The 19921-nt window shown below is 46.0% G+C and overlaps 4 protein-coding genes across 7 annotated transcripts; 1 reads left to right on the forward strand and 3 right to left on the reverse strand.

The window, feature by feature from the left end:
• Positions 1 to 1127: 1127 nt before the first annotated feature.
• Positions 1128 to 1906, reverse strand: LOC112345133. The gene is made up of 3 exons (XM_024671261.1): positions 1682 to 1906; positions 1568 to 1625; positions 1128 to 1506 (listed from the first exon to the last, which is right to left on the reverse strand). Exons 1-3 carry the CDS (start codon positions 1879 to 1881, stop codon positions 1315 to 1317), a joined length of 450 nt encoding a protein of 149 aa, XP_024527029.1. The 5' UTR covers positions 1882 to 1906; the 3' UTR covers positions 1128 to 1314.
• Positions 1907 to 2139: 233 nt separating this feature from the next.
• Positions 2140 to 4133, reverse strand: LOC9652375. The gene is made up of 9 exons (XM_002966556.2): positions 3937 to 4133; positions 3688 to 3885; positions 3532 to 3629; positions 3391 to 3481; positions 3167 to 3343; positions 2864 to 3117; positions 2716 to 2806; positions 2443 to 2656; positions 2140 to 2392 (listed from the first exon to the last, which is right to left on the reverse strand). The coding sequence occupies exons 1-9, from the start codon at positions 4033 to 4035 to the stop codon at positions 2181 to 2183; spliced, it is 1434 nt and encodes a 477-aa protein (XP_002966602.1). The 5' UTR covers positions 4036 to 4133; the 3' UTR covers positions 2140 to 2180.
• On the reverse strand, positions 4064 to 6193 carry LOC112345132. The gene is made up of 5 exons (XM_024671260.1): positions 5745 to 6193; positions 5427 to 5684; positions 5134 to 5376; positions 4931 to 5083; positions 4064 to 4870 (listed from the first exon to the last, which is right to left on the reverse strand). The coding sequence occupies exons 1-5, from the start codon at positions 6183 to 6185 to the stop codon at positions 4112 to 4114; spliced, it is 1854 nt and encodes a 617-aa protein (XP_024527028.1). The 5' UTR covers positions 6186 to 6193; the 3' UTR covers positions 4064 to 4111.
• On the forward strand, positions 5653 to 6880 carry LOC112345134 (set1 complex component sdc1-like). 4 transcript variants are annotated; one of them, XM_024671263.1, is made up of 3 exons: positions 5653 to 6399; positions 6460 to 6515; positions 6562 to 6875. In XM_024671263.1, exons 1-3 carry the CDS (start codon positions 6325 to 6327, stop codon positions 6758 to 6760), a joined length of 330 nt encoding a protein of 109 aa, XP_024527031.1. In that variant the 5' UTR covers positions 5653 to 6324; the 3' UTR covers positions 6761 to 6875. The 4 variants fall into 4 exon arrangements, 2 of the variants coding, with proteins under 2 accessions (XP_024527031.1, XP_024527030.1); XR_002991958.1 differs by having other exon boundaries at positions 6355 to 6403; positions 6562 to 6880; XM_024671262.1 differs by having other exon boundaries at positions 6302 to 6515; positions 6562 to 6880.
• Positions 6881 to 19921: the final 13041 nt, after the last annotated feature.

Below are 19921 nucleotides of genomic sequence, written 5' to 3' on the forward strand. Positions count from 1 at the left end.
GTTAGGGGGGAAGAATTGTTAGGCACCAATTTTGACCACGTGGTTAACGTCAGTCAAAAGGAGACTCAAGGGTATATTAAGGCATGTTAAGGTAAGGGACAAAACCTACCCTAGGGCTCACAGTGGAGCGGCAGCGTAATGGAGTTTTTGAGGTAGCTCGGGTGGTGAGGAACCTCAAGAGGTGGCGTAATATAGTCTAGGGTGACTAGATCTCTATCTTTTTGCGCTGGATCATAACAAAATCCCCCCTTTGTGCAGTTTGCAAGATCAACTCTAGGGGGCACTATCTCCAACAAACCTCCTTCTAGTCGCCACAGTACCCATGCTTTCTACCACTCCTCCAGCCTTTCTAGCTTCCCCCTCGGAGGATAGCCTTACTGCTGCTAGTGTAAATCTCCACCACTCCGCCATCACTACTGATACTTTGACCTGGATTCCATCAAAGTGAGCTCAATTGCATGCTTCCCACAAGGCCTGGACCCCATCATACACTATACCGCCCATCTAGCATGGCTAAAAGCCTCTCACACCAGAACCCCTATCTACATCCCAACGGACCTGGATCCCCACAGCCGTGTTGTCCCCTGCACCTCATGTGCCGCAGGACCGAGCTATGGAGATACATTGACATCGTCCTCCTGAGAGAGAAAATGTAATAGTTATAAATGCAATAGAACAAGACTTATATTGAGATGGATCTTTCTTGCCTGTGTAGAAGTTAACCTCTAAAAGTCCTTGATGTTTCACAAGAAGAGATGCGATTTAAGGCTCATCTGCTGGGACTGAACACTATCGACATGCTCAAGGTTCGCTTCCATATGATAGGTTTCACTTACCATTCTTTTTCTACAGGTTGCCTCGTATGTCCAAGGATACAAGAAGGGAAGGAAGGAAGGAAGGTTTGCCATTTCTTCTGTCCTCTTCTAGACGACAACGTTGGCAATAGCGCATGGTATTATGCAGCTCCGTCATCAGCCTAAAAGTTAGTCGTTTCACAAGAAGCTCATATAGCAATTTCCTTTTACTGTTAGGGCGAGGGGAAAACGAATGAGGCCACGGGAATTGGAGGTGTATGAGAGCTACATCACGCTGTCTCCTAACCTCATCTTGTTTTCAGGACCGCAAGGTCGTAAAGATTTTGATTCAATTCTCTTGGCTCTCGCGGTGTAGATTTTCCAGGAGGCACAATATTGGGTGAATGTTTACAATGCAGTTTTCATGCCAAGGAAGCAGTAGAAGGGAGACAAGTTTGTTAAGCATATGCCATCCAAGCCACTCGAAGCACTCAGTGCCAAGCCATCATCTCTCTGAGTGCTATGATACAGGGGGTGCCACAAGCTGAGGCGTGGCGGCTGCAGCTGGGTCGGGAGGTTGAGCTGCATCGGCAGCAGGTTCGGGTAGTTTCTTCTTCTTGCTTTTCTTGGCCACCTCGGCTGCTAGTTGCTCCTGGTATTGGCGGTTGAGCTCTTGCACTAAAGCTCTCTCCTCTTCATCCTCTTGGACAATCTGAGTCAAAGCCGCAATATTAAACTATGTCTCAAGTACTCGCTCTTTCTTTCTTTCTCACCTTGTCGAGCGTCAATACGTCCCTCCAGATGTTTGCTCCTTGTGGGCAACGAGCGTACCTGGGCAAAAAACAGCCTGAATACACGCCTTACTTAGCAAGGAGTGAATTTACTACTCTTGTTCGTAGAGTTGCTCCTCAATAGGCGACTGATATTCGCACCGGTGCTCCACCCACAGATTGCTTGATTCTGGATCATCCTTTTTGGCATACCTGCAAAAGAACGAGAAGAATTTACAGCGAGCACCTCCCGAGTACGCATCACATTGTGCACCTCCTGACCAACGACCAGTCAATGGACCGACCGACCGAGCCATTTCGCGACACTGGACCAGGGTTTAGACGAAAGGGTGGAAATACTTGACACCCAGAACAGCTGCAGTCAGCCCTAGCGGTGTTGTCAGCAAATCACTCGGCTGCAACGCAAGAGTTGATCAGAAATGTAGTTTGAACAACGTGCGCTCTTTCACCTTGACTCTGTACGCTAGCAGGTCATCCTGACCGGTGTAAAACGCGGGCGCCTTCTTCTTTGGAGCCATTGGTAAGCCCCAAGCGGCAACGGGCGTGGCACCACCTTTTAATGCGAAGAATATTCACATTCCTTGTTTTTAACACATCAATTCCTGACAGCCGTTGAGACGAGGACGAACATAAGCTGCTCAAGACCGTGTTGCAACTTCCCGACGGCAGCACTTCCATCGCTCTGAAGGTCACAGCACAGCGCGCGAGCCTTGTCCTCAATAGACTGGTACCTCGCAGAGGCGGGAGCTTGCTCCTCGATCACTTTCTTCTTGGCAGCCTGAAACGCTGCTACAACGTCCCCAATGCCTACACAGCCGCTGCTCTATATAACCGGAAAATTGCTCGTAAAGGCTTACCCGTTACAAAGCTGTCTGAAATTGCTTCCATATCAGTAACCATATTGAGCGCCCGGCTCCTGACCACAAGAGCTTTGCTTAAGCAGTCCTTGGGCCATTCAAACTCGCGGCCATCGCTTTCTTTCGCTCCTGATTCCTCTGAGTTGCCTTCCCGGAGGGACCTGCTCAATAGCACGAGGTGCGACATGCAAACGGCGCACAGCTCCGATAGTCTCTGCACAAAATCCAAAGCTCTAGAGCTTGAACGGCAAGAGAAAAGAACAAAGGCCTTACGTGGACGCCTTCTGCTTTGATCGCTTCTATGCGATCCCACGTCTTCTGTATAACCTCACTGACAGCCAATCCTTCGAGTGTGGTGGTAAAGCTAGCATTTTAGAGGCGACCATGCGTACATGTGAGAGACAAAAGCCAACAAGCATACCTAGTCGCCATTTCCGCAGCTTTACTGACACCAGCTTCACGTAGTGACTTCACCTCACTTCCATCTAGCAGCGATTCTGCTCCAATTTTCTTACCTTTATCACCATCGGCGGAGCAGTCACCACCATCTCCAAGACTCAACACGCGAGGAACCTGCTTGCAGAGCTCGTCGAAAGCAGCGCGCTCTTCCGTAGACATTTTTGATTTTGCTCGGTTGCAGACCAGTGCGTAGTGACTGGAAAGAGCCTCCAGTTCCTGAATGCAGCGCATCTCTCCATCAGACGGAGGAGAGCCACTTGCTTACCTCGAGATGTTCTGGACCCCCGTAAATGTAGAAGCAGTGGTCAAAACTTGCATCTTCTGCTGCATTCTGTCGGTTTTCTGCTTGGTCCCCAACGCCGTCGAGCGCCAGAATATCCAGAGTCTCCTTCCCCACGAACTCCAAAGCCTTGAGACTCTTGGCGGTCAACTCCCTGCCGCTCTACAATCTAGACAAGTTTACGACGCCCAACAAACTTGAGCTCCTACCTGGATGAGCTTGGGAGCAAGAGCACTTGCCTTGGCGCTCAGGCCCTCGCTGTGAACGCTACCCGCAAACACTTCGGCCGAGCTCTCAATCCTGAGTAGATGATGGTGGAAGTGTGAGCAAAGGCGTGCACGTTTGCATACCTGTGGACAAAGCTCATCCCTCCTTTCCAGGCATTTCCCAAAGCCTGGTATGCCTCGGACGCCAAGTTCTCCATGGAAGAGTCCAAGACCTTGAGACCCTGGCACATCGCGGGGCTAGTTAGTGCTAGATTCACCCAGCCATGGGAGTGTACGTACGTGGCCGATGCTGGAATCCCTACTGGCACCCTCCAGCCTCTTGAGCGCATCCCTGCGTAGCTTGTCGCTGGGAGAATCTTCGTCTGCGCCTTGCGCATCCTTGGCACTAGTCTCCTCGGCTTTGTCCGTGAGCGATTCAGCCAGCGTCGACTGCAAATCAGCCATGCCCTTGGCCGCTCCTTTGGCTGCCTCGACGGCCTGCAGCACACACACATGGATCCACCAAATCCGAGCTTGACTCGCACTCACATTCTTGGAGATGCCTTCCGCTGCCTTGTGCAGATCCGCAAGAGCTGCAAAGCCCCACGACCCCCATCCCCAGCTCCCCTCCTCCCGCTGCTCCGTCATGGCCGACAAGAAACAAAACCCTAGGCTATGCTATGCCCACTTCCACTTGTGTCATTACACTCTCAATCCAAGCAAGTTACAACTCTGGGGAGGCGGCCACCGGAGCAACCCGCCACGCCTGCCTTGACATCTTGAGCTTGTCCACCTCTTGCGATTGCAGCTCGCTGCTCTCGCCGTCTCCACCGCCGTCTCGTGATGCCGACGAGCCAACCCACATCGCATTTGAGAAGCAGCTCTCGTCGTCGTCACCACCCAGCACATGATGGTGAGCAGCGGCCGCCGGAGCCGCAGCGGGAGCGGCATCGTCAACGGAGGCGTCTTGGTCGCTCGTGCTTGTCGACGAGTCGGAGGTTTCCACAGTGGGCTGGCCGAGGCTCACTTGCAAGAGCTTGTGCCGCCGCTCCAACACGCCCCTGTTGAAATGCGGCGGGGACGTTCGAGAGGTGGGCGACGCTTGCTTGTTTATGAGCTTGTTGAGCACTTTGTTGGAGGTGGCCACCTCCCCGCGCCCTGCTGCCGCCCGCGCTGACACCAAGCCGCCACCTCTTCTCTTTCGTCTGCTGCCGTGCTTCACCCTCTGGAAGCTATCGTTCCTCGTTGCGGGCTCGGCCTGGCTGCTGCCCTCCTCCATTACAAACAGGTCGGACACATCGGCCAGCCACATGGTTTGCTTGTCCTTCTTCAGAGCCTGCGCACGCGTCACCAGGCGGTGTAGCCTGGCCTCCGCCGCTTGCGTGTCTGGGCTCATGGCTGCTGCAGTTGCATCCAGTGCCTGCTCTGCACGCGTCGAAACACCGTCCTCGTTGGCGATGACCGCAAGCCGGGAGCTTTTCTTCTGCGAGCCACCACCCTCGTTCAAGCCTCTACTCGTTACGTATAGTGCTACACGACGTACCTTGCCTCTGGACACCGCAGCTTCGTGTGGCACCACAGGTTTCAGAGCAGGAGCGTACAAGCCAAAGGCACCGTCCGGCTTGCATCTATTGCGAGACAGCTTGTGTACTTTCCATTCCTCGATCCTCGACAGGCAGCGGCCGTCCAAACAGAGCTGAGTGAGGCACGTCAAGAGCGTCCGGATTTTGTAGCGGCTGCACATACCTTGCCAGGGTCCGGAAAGAAGCTGAACACTTTCTCCCGATAGTCACGAGCGTAGGTGACGGGATTCCCTTGGAGGCAGAGCGACGAAAGGAAGCGCAAGCCTCCAAACCTCTCCAGCTCGCCAAAGTTGGAGATGGTGTTGTGCGAGATGTCGAGATGGCGGAGTAGGACAAGGGTGTCGATGCCCCTGGTAATGGAGAGCGCGTTGAACCTGAGGATAAGAGTGGTGAGAGAGGAGGACACCTGCGTGGTCAAGGAAGTTGGTCAGGGAAGCCAAGCGTGTGACATCAAACCTGGTCTAGCCTGGACACGGACTGGATCCAGTTGAAGCCCAGGTCTAGAAACTTGATCTGCTTGCAGCTGCCAAGGTTGAGGACGTGCGTCAGCCTGTTCCTGCGGAGGTCGAGCACCTCCACAGCTGGTAGCAAGTGCAACGAGTCGTCCATGACGGGCAGCGCGTTGCAGGCGCACGAGACGGAGGCGAGGCGGCTCCACGACTGCGCGCTGCCAATGTCCACCATCCGCTCGGCCAGGACATGGCGCAGAGCATCCTAGGTCCCCTAAAGGGCATCAAGGATTCAAGGTGGCAAAAGGCAATGTGGTCCACTTACCGTGGAGTTGTGGCAGATGAGCTTCTCCAGGTGGGGGCGGAGGTGGAGGAGGCCCCTGGCGGCGGAGGTGGACAAGTCGCAGCCCCGGAGCTCCAGCGACCGCAGCCTCTCGAACGGCAGCAGATTGATGGGCGTGGGATCCCGAGCAGGGGATTGCACAAGCGACACGACCTTGACACTGGCCAGCAGCCCAAGGACACGGCGGAGCAGCTCTAGAGCCCGGTGGTCGCCAAGGTCCGCGATGTAAGCGCGCAGGTAGTCCACGGGCGCCGCCGTGTGCAGCTGCTCCAGCTCCTGCAGCGAATCCAGCCGCGCCTGGAGGTAGTGCAGGCCCAGCGGGTTGAGCTTGAGCACCCGGCTCCCGTCCAGCAGCGCCGCGACGTTCTCCTCCACGAAGCGCGCCAGCATGTCCAAGTACCTGTCGCCCGTCACGATCTCCATGGCCGCAGGCAGGGCGGCCTGGAAGCCCGACCTAAGAGAAGCGAATATTCCACCGGGGCAAGGGTCGTGGCCGTTTGACGAGTCAACCACAAGCGCTTGACACGCGGAGTCTTACTTTTGGAGGGCGTCGCCAATCGCCATGGCGGGAGACGACGACGCCGCAAATGTTCGTGTCAGGCTGCTCGTCAGGGCGGTCCCGGTTCGGAATTACCTGGTAGGTAAGAGAGCACGAAAGCCCCCTTCATTTTCACCTGCTGCGTTTCCACCTTTACAGGAGGATAATGTTGTGCCCTTGCTCATGCAAGGGATGCAAAGCTTGATTGTGGATAGGTTTGTATACATACATATATGCCTTGTTACAAGTGGAGTTTTTCAGGCCTCCCAACCCGGTTGGGTACTTGGGTGAGTTTCTGGTGCGGAATGACCCCATGAGACCACCAGAACCCGAGAAGAAGACAGAATGCGAGCACTGCGCACACTCTCCGCCGCCGCTGCCGACTCCTCCAGCTACAGAGGCTCCCAAGACAGACGAAGCTACCCCGGACGGAGACTCCGCAGCAGCACCACCAGCATAAATAACGTTCAGCCTAGTCGTCGTCCCCATGAAAATACAATTCCCTTGTACGATGCCGTACGGAGCCGTGTGCCTCTTGACGTGGCGCCAAACATTTAAACATTTGAAGTCGCGCCTCTTGCCAAGCCCTAATACACAGGAGGATGAGGAGGAAGAAGAGGCCGCACAAGAAGCGTGCCCGGAAGCGCAGCAGGGTTTGCGGGAAGCGTAAGGGGAAAACGATTTGTAAGGGCGAAATGATCTGCAGCGACAGTGGCCTTGGGGCAATTAAGAAGCGCGTCGAGGTAGCAACCAGCAACAAGGAGGACGAGCCGACGTCCGCCACAGCGGGGGCATCAGCGTGTGGGATTTGCTTTACGGACGATAGAGAGAGGGGGAAGCTGGATTGTTGTGACCATTTCTTTTGTTTTGGGTGTATTGTGGAGTGGTCAAAGCTGGAGTCTCGATGCCCGATGTGTAAGCAGAGATTCATGACGATTGTAAGGTCCACTCATCCTGGACAGCCCGCCAGCCGAAGCCGAACCATTCATGTGCCTATGCGCGATCAGGTACTTGGCTTTCATGATCCACCAGCGCGATTCTAACTTTGGACTCCAGGTCTATGAGCCCTCGGACGAAGAAGTCCGGGATCTAAGCGACCCGTATGCAAACATTGTGTGCGTTCAATGCCAAGAGATTGGTGACGAGGGCCTTCTCCTCTTGTGTGATTTGTGTGATTCGGCAGCACATACTTATTGCGTGGGTCTGGGAGTTTCAGTTCCTAGGGGCGACTGGTTTTGCCAATGCTGTAGGGCTTCTTTTCTAGGGAGCCCCAACCTTAGCATTACTGCTGCTCCCACTCAAGAACATCAGCCTTCTGCCCACCAACATGCCCAGCAACAACACCCGCTCGAAACCACCTAAACAGCAAACGTGAAGAGGGAGAGAGAGAGAAAAAAAGAAAGAAGAACACAGCAGATTAAACATGGCTAGCAACTACATGGCATTTGCCATTTTATTAACTTTGGCGAGTACGGCTTAAGTTTCTTTCCAGTTGTGATGCTCCACCATGCACCGAATCCACGCAACTCCACCATTCGGCAGTTCGTATGGCCATCCTTCGGTCGCAACGACTCCATCGTAGACACCCCTTTCCAAACTCATGTGTCTTGTTGTTGCAACGTTGAGTGTGACAGTGCTTTCTTTGCCGCTACTCCCACAAGATTCAGCACCATTGTCTGAAGTTGCTGTGTTTACAACCTGTTGTTGATCCTGAGAACGAGCAACGTTACCACCGCCGTTATCCTCCTCACTGTGCTTCAACTCCTGAATAATCAATTGCTGCTGTGCAGCATGTTGACGTTGATAGGCACTCATGCTCTGCCTGTAGTGCCTCTCAGAAGGAGGCATTTCAGAGTGGAGCTGGTGCTCATTTTTCCTTAAATCCGTAGGATTGATGTTCCTGTTATTATAAACCTGGATGCTTCCTCGTAATTTTGCTGCCGAGTCGATGGAAGCCCTTGTGTAGTGACGCCATGCGGAAAAGTAATCTATGAGCTTATGTTTCTTATACGCTGCCTCAGCAGACCAGAGTCTTTCCCTTCGCTTGTTTCTTAAAAAAACAAAAGATAACAGGTTTTTTAGGCCAGCAAACAAAATCGTATCACTTAACAGACCTTTGATTTGCGTAGTCTCCCCAGGCATTCATTATCTCACGTATGGTCTCCCAGAATTGACCAGCTTGGATTAACTCCAGGCACTCCTTCAAGACTCGAACTCGCTCGTGATTATACCGCAACAGTGCTTTCCACTGGAGCCAAGCTTTCTTCAAGCATCTGCTCTCCGCGACTTTAGCCGCCTCAAACTCGTACTTTTGATTTGCTTTAATTCTTGACCAGCTGGCTCTTCTCCACCGCACAAATGAATTTCTTTTTACTGTCAGCATCCATTTCCACTTGACATGCCTGAATGTTCGAGATTGTGTGACCAGCGCTTGCCAATGTGACCAAATATAGCGCTTCAACTGCACCTTCCATTTGTTCAACAGAGCCATCGCGGTCCTGCTAAGCTGCGTTTTGCATTTCCAAACCAGAAGTATTCCATGCAAAAGCTCAGTTTTCTGCCTCCGTTCCCTGCACGATAAAAAAAAAAACATTGAATCGTAGAAAGGACTGTGACCACTTACGTCCGACTTGCCATTCCCATCGCCTCACGTTGAATTAGCCTTTGCTGATAATGCTCTTCTCGGCGAACTGCAATCCCTCTAACAAGGCCATGCCACGCCCATATAATTCGCTTCTCCAAAGACTGCAGGATGATAAAGGTGACTTGTTTTTGCTTACATCTCCAGAATGCTCCTTGTTCTGAATGATCTATCCATTTCTGAAGATATATAAACTTAAGTTAGTTCACAGAGTGTTTTCTCTTACCTTAAAACATCGGTAAACAAGGCACTGTGACTGATAGCGTGATTTCTTGGTACATGCTTGCCAGAAAGGAAAATAACTCTTTTTGACCATCACTCGATGATAGTATGAGACATGGGATTCCACACTTCTTAAGTCCTTCCTGAATGGAATTCAAGAGTTTAGCGTAGCCAAACTATGCATGTGTTTACCTGCCACGAAAACCCAGCTTCCAGGTGCTCAATGTTCGCTGTGAAGACCTCCGTTTAAATGCCCAATCGCGCTCTCGAAGTTTTTTCATAATAGCACTGTGTGAATACCATCCCTGCATATCAGCTTGTGGACATGGTTCACTGTGAAACTTAATGTCCTTTTTACCTTCAAAATAATGCTCGAAAGACGTTGACGATGCCAGAATGCCGCTGTTGCAGCTTTTTTGCTTTCCTTATGCGTCTCAAATGCTTTTAGCACCTGTCAGTGACGTGTTCGTTTGAGAAACAACGCATGGAGTCGCTCACTTGTCTTTTGATATGCCAATGCTCCTCTGTAAGTTGGTGGAACGATCTCAGAGTCCGTAACAACAAACGTTGCTCATGTAGGTGCTTCAACTGTGTCATGGTTACTTTTTCTTCGGACGACATGTAGGCTTCCATTGACCATGCGTTGAAAACTAGCCTCTTACAAGTCTTGCGCAACTTGTCTCTAGCGTCGGCATAAAGATTTCGTTTTTGCTGCTGCCCTGTCTTCCATTCCAAAAGCTTTCTAGCCACAGTTCTCAAAATGAACCGTCTTCGAAAGTCACAAGCTTTTTCCATTTGTCTCTTGCATAACAGATGCTTATGTGTTACACACTCCCAATGTCTCAGTGTCAAGCGGGCCGCGTAATTCTTCCTTTTGCTTGCAACTGCTAGCTGCACAAGTTGCAGCTTCTTTGAGCATTTAGTTGCATCAAACCTAAACATCATGATTTGTTACACCCAGGTATAGCACTTCCCACCCACTTTACCATTTAACGTATTGTTTCCGCTTTCTCCGTTGCATGAAATAAGTGAGAACCTTCTTTAGGAAAACGCTGTGGCTCACTAGCCGGCGCCATCTCGCAAATGTATGGAGGAGCTAAAACAGATATTAGAACCATTGGCAAGTTCCTGCCCCAATTCCAACCTGCTCATATCGAAGCTTTGAAGTAGCCATGGCTTGTTTTGCCCGGACATGTTTCGCCTTGAAGTTTAAAATGTTAATAATATCTACTGCCTTGGAAACTTACCATTCGGGTGATATCCTGCCATGCAAGAAACGCGTTCCTTGCGAACTTGTAAAACGCACGCTTTTTTATCTGGAATCAGCAAACATAATGGTTTTTTGTTTTTTTTTTTTATAAAAAAATTCAAGGGAAATACCATTTCTTCCGCTAATCTTTTCCTTTTCATTCTTGTAACAAACGATTTCCAGGTAGCATGAAAATGCTTCAAAAGGGAACGCCTACGAATTTCAGATGCCACTCTTAAACACTAGTGAAGTTAAGATCAGACAAATGATCTAGGAAAGCGGTTTAAGACCACCCACCTTTTTCTTGTGAGTGTTAGACACCCAGATATGAAAAGTTTTAAAAAGCTGTGTCCTGTTTTGACGTTGCTGGAGGAATGCAACTGAGAAAGGCGCACGACACATGTCAAATATTTGCTAATGTTTTTTGTCGCCTACCATTTTTCTCTTGAACATTCCTTTCCTTTGTAAACAAAAGCCAAAAATGAATTGCTGTTTGAAGGCACGAATATTCAATGCGGATTTTTAAACCTGTTAACTGTTGAAGCTTAACTCTGTTGTCCTTCAGCTAAACCGAAGTCAAAGTAGCAGTAAGTATCAAGAAACGGCCAGCTTCTTACCACATGTAGCCATCCAAAGAATGCCTTCTGAAAATTCAAAAGTCTATAGTGCGAATGTGCCTTTTCATTTGCCAAAGCCAGATCCTAAGCAATATAGAGGCTCTGTTAACAATGCTAGGAAATCTAAGGAATATCACCTTGACACCAGCTACAAATGTTTGCCATCCAATCCACACTAAGTTGTACAGCTTACTTTCAAAGTGGAGCATTCCCTGGACATATATTTTTTTGAAGTGTTTTTTCTCTCTGCAAAGATGTGTCATATGATGCATCGCCTTGACTGTCAGTGAAACAAACTAGATCTCAATGGCAGAAAAGTGATATGACATTCTTACCTTGCAACCGTAGCGTTTTAGCAAGCTTGCAAAAATTGTGTTTTCTTGCAAAGTAAGCAGCGGTTCGAAAGTTAAGAAAACTCTTTAGTAACAGTTTTCTTGAAAGGTGATTCAATGCAAGTAGGTTATTTTCTCTTTGCCAGGCTTTCATTTTATACCAGTGCCTCCATATTTCAAAAATCGCAAATGTTGAGTGGCATGTCCAGCAGCGTAGAAGAACCCCAGCAGTGTTCCAATTGTCGGGGTGCTTTTGCAATCCTTCCTGAACCTGCAACGGCCTAAACTTTGTGCATGGGAAACATAAAATTATACCTGAGCAACAAGCAGTTTTTCAGAATGTCTTGCACATGTGGACTTCCTCCACTTTCTTAAAAATGTCTGAACCATGTTCTGCATGTGTCCTACTTCGAGGAATCTATACTTGGACCTTTTCTGGCTGTGCACCACGAGCGCATAAAAAAAATCGCGAGTAGAAACAATAGTGTCATTTCTACAGGATAAATAATTAATAAATTATTTATAGACGTATACCCTGACAATACCTCGGTGGCTCTATGTTCTTACAATACTTTATCCAGTAATTAAATGTATCCTTAAGGACCTTCAGCTGCCAGTAATCGTAAGCTGCACGTAATTTCTCCCTTTTGTCCTGTGATAACTAACAAGAGGGAGGGATTGAAATTACATTGCAAAACATCGTCACGTACCACAGTGTGCTCCGATAAAATTCTTATAAGAAATTTCGCGCTTTTGTTTTTTCTATGCGAACAAAACTGAGAAATAATCAGCTGCAAAAAAAAAATGGTCGGATCTGATTTTTCTACTGTCCAAAAAGCTAACCTCATTATTGAATTTTCGAAGCCAGTTTTGCCAGACCAAAACCTTCCTCTTCTCCATATGAAATCGATTCATAATGATAGAATTCTGTATAAGAACAGGACATTAAAATCCATATGACTTTAAAATACATGCCTGCTTCCTGGCTAAAGATTTAGAAGTCCAGTCCTTCCACCGATGTAAAGCCCTTTTGCAATGCCAGAAGAAGAAATGTCTAATGCTGAAAAATGTTTCAAGTGAGTTCAATGTTACAGCTAGTACACGTGGGAAACCTGGAGACAGCAAGCACTTTCTTTAGATTTTGATGTGAATGCCATTCTCTCCACGCATAAAATGATCGTTTTTTATGGGTTAACAAGTGCAGCATGCGGCATTTTCTCAGCGACTGTTGCCCCTGGCACCAAATCGACCAAAATCGAAGCGCTTTCAGTTGGGACGACATTTTTCTCCAATCATATGCCTTTGTCTTTGCATGATGCAGCTGAATGCTGTAGCACATCCATCTCTGCACATATAGAATGAGCATTTCCTCTTTAAAGCGATGGACTACAAACCTTCCAAGTGTGTAAAATGAAGTGTTGGCGCCGGTTTTTCCACTTTTGCCAGCAAAGAACAACCGTCGCATTGTGAGTCGCTTTCGCTCGTGCATAAATGTGCCATCCTGAAATGTTCAGCAGCATCAATTGTTTTCTAATTTGATGGTTGGCTACCAGTCAATGTCAGGCGCTTGCGCATTGCTTGAAGTTTCAAGGTAAAATTACCCAAGTTTATGTTTACGAAAAGCCTGTCAATATAAATCCTGACTACCTCAGAAAGCCACAACCTCTATAGCTCTCGCGTACCTCTGACGCCAGGCACTCAGATATCTCTTGCTCAAAGATAAAGCTCTATGAAAGTTCTGAATCCAAAATAATGATGCAAATTTAATTGCTAAAAAGAAGAGCTTCCTACCAGGTTAACAGCTGGCCCATGGATTTCCAAAATTTTTCTAACTTTGTGTCTCCAGGATTTAAATGCCTGATGTTTTACAGCGTCCACTCCTAGCTCCTACCAGCAAAACAAGCTTAAATCCAATGTTTCGGTATTTTTATGCACACTCACATTTATCATATTAATGAAACTTTTCCAGTTTAAAAAATATGTATGAATAAGCCGTCTCTTGCTGAATTCTTTGCTAAGATCCATAAGCTCAAAAGTCCAATCAACATGCTTTCTCCATTTTTCCATGAAGTGCACCAAAAAATGCCTGAACGTCAAATTTAAGAAAATTCAACAATGTCCCACACGTACCTCCTGTGCCAAAACGTAGCGCATTCTAGAGTTCCAGATAGATGACGCTGCCAATGTTGGAATGAGTTCAATAATGAACGCTTCTCGTGGAAGCACACAGCACGCTCCCACAGCCGTATATTTTTATTATAATTTGCCTTGGATCTTTTCAGTTGAAAAACTAATCTGCTATAATCGCAAAAATAAATTAAGGATAGAACAGAATGAAATGGATTTGAATAAGAACCTCTGCCAAAGGCTAAATGCTCGCTCGAATGCAGAATTGTTCTGATTGGCTGCAAAACCATTTTGTTTAGATTTTTTTTCAAGGACTGGAAGATTACTTTCAGGAACTCCATTCTGAAATAAAGAAGTATATTAGGGCCTGTGTTACAGAATTTTAGCATACATCACTAAGGTTACTCATGTGTTGCTTAAAGTCGCGTCCATTGCTTGCATTCTGAGGCATTGTCACGCCAATGTTTAGCGAGTCACGGCATTGCATAGGTTCTCCCTGCAGTGTGTGGAGTGTGTTACACAATCGGAGGTGTCTATAACCACGATGGAACTGTTGTTTATGGTGGCAACGCCATTGAAGCCAATAAAATAGAAGCACCTTATGACTGTGAAAGCCATTCACTTTTAAAAGCAGATCGTTTCTCTGCAGAATATACACTAATTAAAAATATCACACACATATAGTTACCAATATCTCTTTGTTAAGCTTGTTCCACCAATCATGTTCGGGCCTTAGACTAAGTTTTAAAAGCATTCTATAGTAGAAAGTGTCCTCGGTAGGATCCTGGAGAAGAAGAAGAATTACGTAGAATCTGTACACATCTGTACACTCTGTACACCTACCAATCCATGTCTTTGTAAGACTGTATCATATGCACGCAAGACGTCTGTAAGGCGGACCTGTGAAAAAGACCATCCTTGTCAGCAGAAGTATGAGGAACGAACTGCTACCTCTGATGATTCCATACGTGCCAAGACATCAGCAAGTCCAAAAATTTCACGTATGAGAGAAAAATCTGCATTTTAGTTGTAGGGAGTTACCATCAGCCACAGTTCTCCCAAACCTTTGAGCGCAAATGGACGCTTGCTCCTCGGAAGAGCTTTATATGTGAAGTACTTAGCATCGTTGAGAGCGCATATGTCCTTGTCTGTGAGTTCCATGTCGTATGCCGGCCTTCCTTTCCGGAAATTGAAGTGAAGACCATATCCCGACTGCAACCCTGTTGTTTGGAGCTGGTTTGCTGTTGAGGTTTGAGCAGTGTCCTTACGCTTTCTTGAATCTCGCACGTGTTCATGTTTCCCGTTTGAAAACCTCTTTCTTAGATCTTCAGAAACCTAAAATAAAAAGTTATACTTGTTCGAGAAACACAGCCAAATGCGTACTGGGACTGCAGTGTTAGTGTCTTCAGCATGCTGAAAACTGGCAGGTTTCAGCATTGACTATAATCTGCCTTGTAAAGTGTTCCTAGACAGGAAAACTCCTGTTTGGCTTTTCCCCATACTCCCAGCTCTCAGGATTGTTAAGTACTCTATGGCGGAGAGGGAGCTATTTCTTTCCTGCACATTGTTAGCAAAAACTGCATATCCCAATGAACCCTAAGCACAATAAGTGCAAGTTATACCATCAAAATTATTTTTCTTTTGGATGGTTTGGATGTAAACACGCGTAAATTCGGTTAGGACGGTTTATGTGTGCGTCTCAAAAAGAAGGCAGAGGGAGAGAACCTATGTTTGCCTGCTATCCATGTAAATCTTTACCATGTTGCCTCTCAGCTCAACTAACTCGTCCTCTCTTCCTCTACAAAGTACAAACAGCACCTAGAAAATAGATGCAAGCCCGTATGTTTTCAAGTCAGCTTTGAGTATCGATCCTCACTTAAACTCTGTCTTCCTCTCTTTCATACTAGGCTAACCTTCTGTCCCGGTGAAACAAAGAGCCGTGCTAATGGAACTGGGATTTCATGTGTGATCCTCGGAGGATTCTACACAGTAGTCGATGTTGACATGCTTGCTGATTAGTTCTGCAAACGCACACATGTTTATTCTTTTCTTTCTTTTATTTTTTCGTTACTTCAGAGAACCAGGATAATGGGTTTTCACGGAAGGCAGGCTCATCAATGTGATCGAGCTTTATATAGGAAATTGCAAAGGAGGTTTTTCGCTGTGCTAGAAGCCGTAGAGTTCAGAGATACTTCTGCCGCTATCCAATGCCTAAGGGCACACCATGCATACGTGGCAAAAGGGAAGAGAGAAGGACATGAAAGGTAGATTGAGCTCATCTTGCTCACACTCCCTTCTCTCTCACTTTTCCTGCACAGGGAAAACTATATTCCTTTGTTTTTCTCTGTCGCCGCTGGGGAGGAGTAAATGCAAGTGAGGAGCCATAAGTTGATGGGTCAGCCATACATGCAGGGATGACATAAAAGCTTGTTCTTTGAGGGCTGTGTTCTTATTAAAACTTTCCATTGTGACAAGCTTCTCTGCACGTGATACCACAGCTCTTTAGCTTGCAATGAATAATGTTGAATAAGCCAATCTTGCCAACTGTGTGCTTTCTCAGCTGGTAAATCCTTTGGAGGCTACCTTTTGCGTTTCTTACATTGGTTTTTTCTTCAGTTACAAAAAACAAAAAGTGTGGAACAGCCAGATTCATGGATCACCACATCAACCCAATAAAAAGAGAGATCAGAGATATATAATCCAGTTTCTTTGGCAAGAATAAGTGACCATGATTTTCCTGTAAATAATATTTTAAAAATTTGAAAAATAATGATAATATAGTTTTCAGTTATGAGTGCATGGAATATGGAAAGAGAATACAGAAAATATGCATATCAATTAGTTCAAAACCTTAGTTTATTTATAGGAGTGAGTGGTCTAGATTGAAACCAATCCAACAACTAAAAATCCCACTACTAATATTAGTATATGGCATAGAATTTCATATCATCCCCTCCTCTCGAAATGATGGAAGACTGTCAAGGTTCTCTCATGGATGGGCCGGGATCTAGAGGAACATCAGGAGAAGGCATTTGTGGATCTATAGGTGGTGCCAGTTGTTCCTAATCCCTTTATAGGAAGCATTTCAACCCACTGCATATGCACAATTTCTGGAGGGTCAGTCTACTGGACATCATGTCGAACCTTAAACTTGTAATCGAACTTGCTGCAGTATCTGATATGGTCCTTTCCACTGAGCAAGGAGCCCTTTAGATAAACCACATACTAGATGGGGAAAACAGACTAACACTAAATCATCCACTTTGTATTCCGTAGGTGGACAATGATGGGAGTTGTAGCACCATTGTTATCCCACTTATATGCAGCCTAAATGTTTGGTAAACTTTGCTCAAACAAGTGGAAGAATGCTAGTCAAATACTGATCCCATGACCTAGCCATAGTAAACCCAACCCCGTTGTTAGTATTGGAATATGACCAAATAAAAGTTTATATGGTGAAGCACCAATAAAATTCTGCACCCCTGTGATATATGCATACTAAAAAGACGGCAAATAACCATCCCAATCTGAATGCTGAAATTTCACAAACTTTGCAATCATCCATTTGAAAGTCTGAACGAGCCGTTCCACCAAACTATCTAACTATGTGATAAACACTCATAAAAGTGTGGCATATCCCTAACTGAGACATCAAAATGTGAAATGCCTCAACCATAAATGTAGGACCATTATCCAAAAGAATATGCTTTGGATAGGAATGCTACTCAATTAAGGAAGAAGTATTTAACAGTAGTTGTAGATGTAGCAAGAGCACTAACTTCCACCTAATGAGTCAAGTAGTCAAAAATAATAATAACATTATAAACAACCAAAGAGAACGATTTGAGAGACGATCCATGGGGTTCAAATATAGAGGGAAAGGGCCCATGAATAAGAGTGCACCCCCTTTTCCAATTGGTTAAGGGTCTTAGGATACTTGGGGTTAAGTGTCCTTGGGTTTGAATAGTATTGGGCTGGGTGACCTCCCGGGAAGTCCAAACTCAGGAGCTTACATTTGGTATCGGAGCGGTCTCAGGTCAGACTATGTTGGTTGGCTAGGGGAATCACACTAGCTTACATTTGGTATTGGAGCGGTCTCAGGTCAGACTATATTGGTTGGCTAGGGGAATCACACCACATGTTGATTGACATCTGGCTGGTCCAGTTTGCTCTCGCTGGGCTCAATCTGAGGGGTAGAGTGAGGAGAGCTGCGGCTCTCAGCTTCTGTTCACAAGGGCGTGAACTTGCAGGGAAGCGTGGTGGATTGTAAGCAACCAAAGAGAACGATTTGAGAGACGATCCATGGGGTTCAAATATAGAGGGAAAGGGCCCATGAACAAGAGTGCACCCCCTTTTCCAATCGGTTTAGGGTCTTGGGATACTTGGGGTTAAGCGTCCTTGGGTTTGAATAGTATTGGGCTGGGTGACCTCTTAGGAAGTCCAAACTCAGGAGCTTACAAACATACTCATTGCCAGCAGTCGATCATAAAAAAGGTCCCATTAAATCAGAAACCACCAACTCAAATAAACAGAAAATTGTAATTGACTCTAACTGTCCTTCCACAATATAAGAGGGAGTATTACAAGCTTGGCACCAAACACAGCTATGCACATACCAAATAACATCATGTCGTATCTTTGGCTAATAAAAAGATCTATGCAACTTTTCAGTCACACAACAATATTCTATATACCCACCTAAAATAAGAGATTTATGGTAGGCATGGAAAAAGTGTGGAATGAAGATCGAAGGCACCACCAGTTGTATATGATCATCAGGATCCATCCCCACAAAATAAAGAAGACCGTCCTTAGGTGATATTAAGAATGTAAATGCTGAAATGGCAAGTCATCAGTAAATATGCAGGATTCTCAAATCGGCTTATCAAAAACATGAGAAGAGAGCAAAAAAGGAAGAAGAGCTCAAAAAAGGGCATCAACATCAACCATAGAATTCCCTAGTGATGAACAACATCAAAATCATATATCTAAAGCTTCAAAGCTCACCAAACAGTATGGCCAACCAAGTTCTTCTGTTTTAATAATAAAGTAACTATAGTATAATCACTTTCTAATAACATTTGAGAACCATGTAGATATACATAAAGTTTCTTAAAACCCCAAACTACTACTAAACACTCCTTCTCTATTGTGGAGTAATTCACCTTCGCTGGTTGTGATATATATCTGTAGAATGGCATTGACTAAGCACACTCAAGCTCTCTTGCATCAACACACCTCCAAGACTGATATCAAAATGCAAAATGAAGGGTCGAGTGTAGTCAGGATACACCAAAACCAAAAGAGTTGTCAATAGCTCTTTAAAATGCACAAACCCCCACTTACAGTCTACAAACTAGATGAAAGATAATATTGACGATATCAACAATGCTTACAATGGTGTAGTGCAATTAAAAAGATGATCAACAAAATGACTAAGATATTGCACCTTGCTCAGGAAGTGCTGCATATCATTCACACACTTCGGAGTAGGGAACTTTAGAATAGTCACAAGTTTGTTAGGATCAACTTACAAACCCTCATGAAAATATGGTATCCAAGTTAAGTTATGTCCTTGGAGCACTTCAATCGCTTCCGCTTTAAACCAACTTGTCATAGCTGATCCAACACCTATGAATATCATGGATATGTTCCTCCCACGTCCTTTTTGAGTGGATCAAGATATCATCAATGAAGTCAGCAATCATCTATGGCATATCGCAAAGAATCTTGTCCACATCCATTGGAAAGTTGCTGGAGCATTGTTCAAACCAAACAGCCAAGAACTCATATAAACCAAACAATGTACAAAAGCAATCTTAGAAATATCTTCTTTAACCATCAGTACTTGTCAATACCTAAAAGTAAAATTTAACTTGGTGAACCAACGACTTCTCCCAAGACAATCCAAGAGATCAGCAGTATAAAGAAGAGGGTACACATCTAGGATTGTCATTTCATTTAATAGATGATAGTCGATGCAAAAATGAATACTCTCATCAAACTTCATCACAAGATGAGGTTCACAAGCCTAAGGACATTGTGACTTTTGAATAACACCATTTTCCAACATTTTCTTGACATTTGGAGGTAAAATCTTGATCTCTTTGGGTGACTAATGACGAACTGGAACGTTAATTGGACAAGCATCCCCAGTTGAAATAGGATGACATATAGCAATTTTGGCCTCAAATGACAGGTCAAATTCAAAGAGATTGGTATACTCTTTCATGAGCCAGTCAACCACTGCTATACAAAGACTATTGGAAAGATCAAAAAAGGGAAGAGAGAAACAAGATAGAAACATAGGAGGAAGCAATTGGGAAACAAAAGTGATGGAAGCAAAGGTAGAAGCAGAAGGATGAAGAAGTACAAAAGTGAGAGGAATAAAAGAAATATAAGGAAGTATGAGACAAAGAGAAGAGGCCTCAAA

This window comes from Selaginella moellendorffii, unplaced genomic scaffold, assembly GCF_000143415.4.
Source record: "Selaginella moellendorffii unplaced genomic scaffold, v1.0 SELMOscaffold_7, whole genome shotgun sequence".
In the NCBI taxonomy this organism is placed as follows: domain Eukaryota; kingdom Viridiplantae; phylum Streptophyta; class Lycopodiopsida; order Selaginellales; family Selaginellaceae; genus Selaginella; species Selaginella moellendorffii.